Consider the following 7,920-nt stretch of genomic DNA (forward strand, 5'->3'; position numbering starts at 1 on the left):
GGGGAGGATGTGATGGTATTAGGAGTGGTGTGGTTGACGTTGTCGTTGTCGTTGTGGTGGTGATGGTGTGTGATGTCCCCTTCGGATTGGATGGGAGAGAGCAGTCTTGTACTCTTATACCTCATGAATAAACACGACGGGGAGAATGCCACCTTCCTCATCTGATGGCCCTTTCCCAAACATGAGTCAATCGGATCGCAATCTGCAAGCCATAAAGGCATGTAGTTGCCGTTGTTGCGAGCAAGCCTCATGGTGGCGTTGAATGGGAGAGGACAAAGGATGAATGTCATTGGTTGCTTCCAGGCGAAGACGGTTGCCTCCAGAAATACGCGCATTTGATTGGCCAGATGTGGCTGGCACTGCCCGATTTCAGGGCCTGTGCTGCAGGCACGGGCCGCAAATTACACCGGCGGCTCGAGTTTTGCGCAACGGCGTATTACTGCTCGTCGAAACTCGCTGCCAAACAACTTCATCGTCACTTCCTTCTGTTGTACGTCCCAGGCACCGCAAATTGGACAGGCAATGTATTCAAGAAAACTTGTCTTTTTCTTTTCGAGCCGCCTGATAGTCTGCATTCAACTTCCGAAAGCTTGGACAGTGCTTGCCTGCTAGGCACTGCCTTTGTACCCAGCCAATGACAAAAACCATTGACGCAGTCTCACCTCGGTGATGGCAAACGATGATGGCAGTCCAAGGCACCTATCCCTCTTGCCTACTTTTCCATCCTCGGAAACACGCAAGAAAGCAGCGGCTCTTGGGAAACCATATCGTCCTTGCATCTTGTGATGCAAACACTAGACACCCAGACTGTAACCCGTTTTGACATCCGCACGCCTGCAGCATCAATCCCTGGACGACAGATCCGGCACCAACACTCCGACGCACCCAAAGGCACCGTCCTGTCTTGTCTGCACTCAATTTAGCAGCTCAACCGCCAGCACTTCCTGCATCAGGAAATGGGCGGCCGCGCAATAAAGTTTCCTGTCAAGGGACTCTCCGCAGAGGCCCTGCCCCCTGCAGACCACCGTCTGAAGCCCCTATCCATCCCATCCATCCGCTGGCCAAGATCAGATCATCACCTCAGGTCGCTGCGGCCGCCCTGCCCCTGTGCCACCCAAACGCCGGACTGCTTGCTGCTCCGGTCGTCCCCCCCTCGGATCCATGTCCTCGGAACTGCTAGCTTGCAACACCAAGTCCTGAGTGGCAGCTCACAAGACAGAACACCGCGAGAAGTGACAGAAGCCAAACGGCGCGAATGCCGCCCATCAGGCCACCAAGAAATCCCCAACAACTTGCTGTGGGACCCTAGACGTTAGTGGGGGGGGGGTTGTTGCTATGCAATTCCCATAGGGCGCATGGCTTTGCCGACCGAAACCAAAGCCCGTTGTCGCGAACTGGCGGATCACCGAAGAAACGACAAGTGACAGAACATTTGTCTTGGATTCGCTACTCCTACGCTTTCTGCTTCTTGTCGGCATGCTGCTCGGCGCTGCCCTCCTCGGCAGCCCGCTTGGCCGGCGTGATCTCGTCGCCCTTTGCCCTGGCCGCTCCGTCGTCGCCGTCATCGTCGTCCGCGTCGTCCGCCCGCGCCCCGTCGTCACTCTCAAACTCGTCCATCATCTCCGTGTCGTCGCCCTCGAACAGCTCCCGCCAGCTACCATCCCGCACCTTCTTGTCGTTTCCGTGAAGCCCGACCTGGTACGCCTGCTTCATCGCCCGGAGGCATATCGTCCTCCGTTCGTTGAAGTCGAACATGGGCTTCGGGTACACCCCCTCTTCCGTCTTCTCCCCACGCCCCGTCACCCGCACGCCGGCCTTCTTCTGATCCGGCAGCGGCGCCTTCCACGGCTCGTAAATGTACTTGGCGTCTAGCTTCTTGAGCTCCGGCACCCAGCGCCGCACAAAGTCCCCGTGCTTATCCCACTTCTGGCCAAATGACACCGGGCTGTAGCACCGGAAGTACTGCGAGAAGAAAGCCGTGCAGCTCAGCCACTGCCAGTTGCCTGCGTTCGCGGCCGGCTCGTGGTCAATGAGCCACTCTTCAAAGACCTCGCAGCCGCGCTCCCAGTCGATGTAGCACCCCCCTCGAGTGAGGAAACAGGCCACGGAGTGCCGGCCCAAGTGGTGAATCCATCCCTCCTCTCGCATCTGGCGCATCAGAGCGTCAATCCACGGGAACCCAGTCAGTCCATACTTCCATCTCCTGAACCACTCGTCGGCCTGCTTGGAATCGACGTGGTACTCGCCAGTGATGAGCCCCGTATTGGAGTCGACCTTGGATGGCAAGTGCCACGGGATGAATCGGCAGTAGGGGTTGTTCGCCGTCTGGGTGAATTTATACCCCAACGCGGCGTGCGCCGCAAAGTACATATCGCGGAACAGCAACTGGCCCAGCAGGTTCTCCGGTATCTTCGCAGCTCCCTTATATTTATCAATCACCTCCTTCGCCCTCCAGTAGAACTCCCGCACAGACAGCGCCCCAAAGTGCAGGAACGGCGACAGCAGCGTCGTCGACTGCGGCTCGAACGCCGCCGGGCTCGTCTTGGGCTTCTCAAACGTGGCAGTGTACTTCTTGTCCTTCAAGATCTCCTCGAGCATCGCGAGCGCCTTCGTCTCTCCGCCGCGGTGCGGCGTTGTCGCAGACGGGAAGCCAAGCTCCTCCATCGTCTCAATTGCAAAGTCACCGTCCGGCCCAGAGATCTTCTTATACGCGGAGTCTCCCTCCGTGCGCTGCTCCTTGTTAAAGTCCGGCTTCGTCTTGGGCGGCGTCGGCTCAAAGTCCACCGGCATCTCGCCGGGGTCCGGGAGCGCCTCCGGCGCCGGGATCGGCTTCGCGATGGGCCCGACCTTGGCGCCCGCCGCCTGCAGCTGCGCCATGGACATGGTCGGCTTGCCGCCGTGCTTCTCCACGACGGCGTCGCTGTCCCACAGCGTCCGCCCGCTCTTCACAATCACCGTGACCCCGGCCTTCTCGGCCGCCTTGATGACCACCTCGTCCCGCTCGCGCCCGTACGCGTCCGTGTCCTTCTCGAAGACCAGGTGCGTCACCTCCCACGCCTTGAACAGCTTCGGGAACAGCGTCTGCGGGCCCTCGCGCAGCACGAACAGCTTCGACTTGGGGTTGAGCTTGGTGATGCTCTCCGACAAGTCATTTTGACAATCTAGCCTGTCGCTTTGGTCAATGAAACACCCTTCGAATCCGGCTTTCTGGGTCTGACAAACAGGAACTGCCACCGGTTCAGACCCCCTCGGGCGCGGTACACGTAGTGCGGGTCCCATGTGAAGATGGGCCATAGCACGGCCGGGTCCAGGGAGAGGGCGGCCGCGAGGGCGGGTGAGTCGTGCAGCCGGAGGTCGGTCCGGAACCAGTAGATGACGCGCGGGCGGGAGGGCATCGTATGTTTGGGAGGGGCGTCCGCGGTTTGAGCGAATGACTCTGGGATTTCGGTGAATTGTGTAACATCAACAAAACCGAGCAATTGGTGTCCCCAATTGACATTTGCATTTCCGAGTCACGGGCAAGGGAGCACATATTGTGAAGCTATGACCAACGACGCGAGAGCTACAGGGGAAGAAAAGTCAATGATGTCAATGACTCTCAGCCACGCGATTTCTCTCTCTCGAAAAGAGGGGGGGGGGGGCGTTTTCTTATTCAGATGAGAGGAGCCCATTTACTTTTTTCTGAACATTCCTCGGTTGCACCCGCTATCTACCTTAACCCCGGGGGTTACGTATCGCACCAAGTGGTGTAGTGAGTGCTGGGCCACAAGGCGCACCGGGCTTGCGGGAACGTTGATGTTTAGAATTTTTCAAACAAGATAACTTGGGTCCGTCCTGGAGATTTCGCCATCTCCCGAAACTTTAGCGGCCATGTCGCGAACGGTTGTCCCATCCTCACCCCGCGATTCGGGCAGGGTGTGGCCGGCAGACGCAAAGATCCATGAACCCTGATTCAGACGGTCTCTCGGGTAATGGGGACATACAGAGGGGGGGGGTTTCTGCGGGCTGCAGATCCAGGGAGATTGAACAGGTCCGCGGGTCCCAGATAGAATGCGGTCCTTCTTCTTCAGAAATGTGCCTGATCATCATCCATTCTCGCGCAGGCGCGCGTGGTCATACGTATTGGATGCCTCCGTAGAGCCAAGCCGATCGCAAAGCCGAGTCCGGTGTGTGCTGTCTCGGCCCGTGTCGCCATCGCACGTAGAGCGGTCGAGCCGAGGAATGCGAGCGATGTCGCAACGATGGCCCCGGTGGCCGGATACAGATCGTCGACGCCAACGTGGTGGCGATGGGCCGATGTCTAAGTCAAGCGTCTCTCTCTCCTGCGGACCTCACGTGTTTGGGGAATTGCAGTCTCATGCTGCCATCGACGTGTCGATCGACTCCTCCCTTGTTTGCGGCTCAAGACAGCCCAACCAAGCCCTCCAGGTCATCACATGTCCGCGGCACCTTCCTGCGCGTAATCAGCAGTCAATGCACGACGATACTCGGTGTCCGGAAAAAGGCGGCGCCCCGACTTCAATTGGTCTCCTTCTGGTACCTAGCGAGGTAGCAGCAGATCTGTACCTGATGGAAGAGTACGAAAGACGGTTCTATACATGATGCCCCTCTTCCTGCCGACGATGCAAACCAGGCCTCATACACTACCAAAGTAAAGCTCAGACTTTCTTTTCTCCATGATCATGACCCATAAAGTTCCACTGAGGGTATAATAGATACGAAGAAAGGGTGTATAGAATCGACAGATAAAAATGGACAAATGGGAAAACAAAAATAACAAATCCGCGGCCCAGACCTCAGTCCGGTCTTCCCTGTGAAGACTCATGGTGCGAGGGCCAACTTGCCCGATGTGGTCGTCTCCAAATATGCCACTGCTGTGAAGTGTAGCGCACGCTCAATTCTTATATGCCCGTGTCGCAGCAAACAGCCCGAGTCGGACGGGCATTCCCAAAATGAAGAGTATCGTCGCCGTGTATTTGCCGATCTGAGCCGTCTCCAAACCAACGCCAATCATGATATGCCTCTTTTCATCTCCTTCGATTGTCGGTAGATCTTCGACGATTCTCTGTTGACACGTCTCGGTTACTTCACCGCTGCTTCTTTGACTTTTTGCGCTTGTTTGACGACCCGCCCTCCTCGTCGTCTTCATCGCTGTCATCTTGACGACGTGACTTACCACCGGACTTTTCGTTGCCCTTCTTGATAGAAATCAGGCAACCCTGCTCCTTCAAACGCTTCGTGAGCGGTGTGCTGGCTTGCATGCCCGGAAAATCTTTGGCGTTGTAGACTTGGAACACGTCGCTCATGATGGTGGACTTGATAGGAGCCTTCGGGGAGCGATGCATCGGGTCGACGACGATCAACGCAAACCTCAGACGAAAGGGGCCAGGCGTGCGGACTGACATGTCAGGGAAACAGAAAAAGCAGCCCTCTTCGCCGTTCTCGTCTTGTCCCACAAAAGGGGAGGATACCAGGGATCCCATGAGCCGCTTTCCTGGTCGTACGTAGTCCGAGGGCATGTCGGTTTCGTCTTTTACTCCATCCTTGCACCAAATACTGCAGTGAACGACGTAAGCCGGGTGGTGGATCCTCTGATACATTTCGTCTGGTGTAAGGTCGGGGTTGTTGATCCTGAGCTGGACGATGGGCGGCGGGTCGATGACTCTGCGATCCCTCTCGCCATATCCGCAACATCTCGCCGCTACTGGTTGTTGTCGGAAGTAGATCTCATACTCGTTCTTGGGCGGTGCAGGCTTCTGGTCGATTGTGTGTTGCACAGCCTGTGATGCTCCGCCGCTAAGGAGATGTTCAATTTTGACCGATCTGTCCGGCTGACTAGTAGCGCTCCACGGCGCTCCAGCTGGCGGCACAGTAGATCCAGAGCGTACCGCTGGTATCCTCAAGCTCTGAGGGGTGAATGGGATAGCAACCTTTCCGTCATAATTGCTGTTGGGGACACGCGGGGCTCCAGGCATTTGCGGAGGCAAGTTTCTCGACATCATGTGCTGCTCCCTTGCTTCCTGGTACGGGTCATAATCCCCGGCAGGCGGCGGCGGTGCCCTTTGTGGCTCTCTGGGAGGTTCATAATTGGAGTACTGAGGCTGCGGCATAGGTGCTCGGTACGGGTCGTTACTAATTGCAGGTGGTGCGTAATGTTGGTACTGCGGTGGTGCTTGGTGATAAGTTGGCGATGGGGGCTGCTGGTACTCATGGTGGTGGTGATACTCGGGGCGATGATACGGCGGTTGATGTTCTTGTGGCATCGGTCTCGCATGCGAGCCTGACATGCCGTTCATCAGGCCGGATGGAGTGGGCAGACGGGATGATGCAGTTTCGTAGTACGCATCCCCAGCAGACCTAGGCGGTCCGTAAGTTGGAGATGGTGCCCACGAGGTGTTCCTTTGAGCCATGTCGTCTGGTTGAGCCCTGTAGTCGTAAGGTTGGTGTTGAGGTGAGGGTTCGGCGTAATTGTAGGCCATGGTGAAGAGATATCTGCAGAGCAGTTGAGATGATGACGGGCTGCTGCTTCGAGCACGGCGGGCGGTTAGCAAAGCAGCCTATTCCGGCGCGAGGCCACAATCCACGTTCTCGGCTCGAGATGTGGCGGCCGGAGCAGACTCACTGGGTGGAGATGGTCTCAGATCCGTCCTCAGCCCTTGGCTAAGTTCAGTGTGGGAAACGAGACGTTCAGCTCCGGATGCGCTCAGTGTGATCGGCGCGTGGAAAAGATGCGAGTTGGAAATTAGATTGGCGAATGTGAGTGGATGGCAGAAAAAAACGGCGTCAGATGGTGGATGCAGGTCAGACCACGTCCATGGGAGCTCCTGGCGGAGGACAAAGATGAGGAGGAGCTAGTCGGTTGTCGGGAGCAGAGGATAATGTTGGATGCTGAAGAAGAATAGACGAGTGGGCGGTAGCCGGGAGGGGCTCTTTTGTGGTCGTGTCTTGCCCGAAGCACCTTTTCCTTGGCGTACGAACGTGGACAAACGTCGCTAGAACCCAAGGCTTCGTAGCAAAAGAGAGACAATTCGTTCCCTTTCTTATTTCCCTGTCGAGACCACCGGTTGAAGCGCGCAATTGAGACACGGTCTTCTAGTCGTTATCGGCGACGGGGAGTGCGGGCATCTACATGTACGAGTGATTGGGGCGTCTGGCAAGACGAGAGTCAAGCGACCGGGTAGACCCTTGCAGAGAGTTTGGGCCTAGCACACTCGGTCTGACGGCAGCACCCAGGAACCGGGAGAAGCGATCAGCGGAGAGAGGATCGATTCGTTTGGGCGATACCAAATGGCGTTGCTGATGGTACCGTATTGCATGCGGGACGGGCGAATGTCGGGTGGTGCAGCAGCACAGCGGCAGAACGTATGTACGTGGGTGAGATGGGCGAGTAAGCGCAATAGGGAGCGTCTTTTTTTTTTTCCTTTTTTTTTCTTTTTTTTTTTTCCTTTCCTGGGCTGGTCGGAACAGGGCAGGGCAAGTTAAATCGTGTTGGCCGGAACGGTTAGGCGGACGGCGTTAGATAGGTTTAAAACGTATGGTGGGCGTGGACAAAAGAGAGGACGTGCAATTGCTGATGTGCGCCGGTGAGGCAGAGCGAGGCGAGGTTCAAGGTGAGGGCGGTGGAAAGTAGAGAACGAAAGAAGAGGGCACAGCGGCGGGTGTTGCGCGGTGGGTGGTTGTTGGCATGTATGTATATGAAGCCGCGGGCAACTAGACAGGGTCCGAAACGCAATTCCCAAAGTCGATTTGCAGCGCCGGGTTCTGGACGAATTGAGTGATTGGCGGAGGGCTGGGTCGCTGGATGGGTAGGATGGCTTAGGCCGAGTGGGAAGGGTGCGTATGGAGGAGGCCCCTTGTTTGCTCGGCGAAGGGCCTGTACTGTGTGTATGGTATTGGTATTGTATTTGGTGTGGGATGCAG

General features: G+C 56.8%; 2 protein-coding genes across 2 annotated transcripts; both read right to left on the reverse strand.

Moving 5' to 3' along the window:
- Positions 1 to 1,452: 1,452 nt before the first annotated feature.
- On the reverse strand, positions 1,453 to 3,395 carry CRY2 (Cryptochrome-2; the record flags this gene model as incomplete). The annotated part of the gene is made up of 2 exons (XM_032036014.1): positions 1,453 to 3,166; positions 3,223 to 3,395. 2 exons carry the CDS (start codon positions 3,393 to 3,395, stop codon positions 1,453 to 1,455), a joined length of 1,887 nt encoding a protein of 628 aa, XP_031885154.1.
- Positions 3,396 to 5,027: 1,632 nt separating this feature from the next.
- On the reverse strand, positions 5,028 to 6,479 carry VELC (Sexual development regulator VELC; the record flags this gene model as incomplete). Its single annotated transcript, XM_032036015.2, has 2 exons — positions 5,028 to 5,065; positions 5,177 to 6,479. The coding sequence occupies 2 exons, from the start codon at positions 6,477 to 6,479 to the stop codon at positions 5,028 to 5,030; spliced, it is 1,341 nt and encodes a 446-aa protein (XP_031885014.2).
- Between the last annotated feature and the right edge of the window lie 1,441 nt (positions 6,480 to 7,920).

This window comes from Colletotrichum fructicola (assembly GCF_000319635.2).
Source record: "Colletotrichum fructicola Nara gc5 chromosome Unknown KSG_Nara_v1_contig04, whole genome shotgun sequence".
In the NCBI taxonomy this organism is placed as follows: Eukaryota; Fungi; Ascomycota; class Sordariomycetes; order Glomerellales; family Glomerellaceae; genus Colletotrichum; species Colletotrichum fructicola.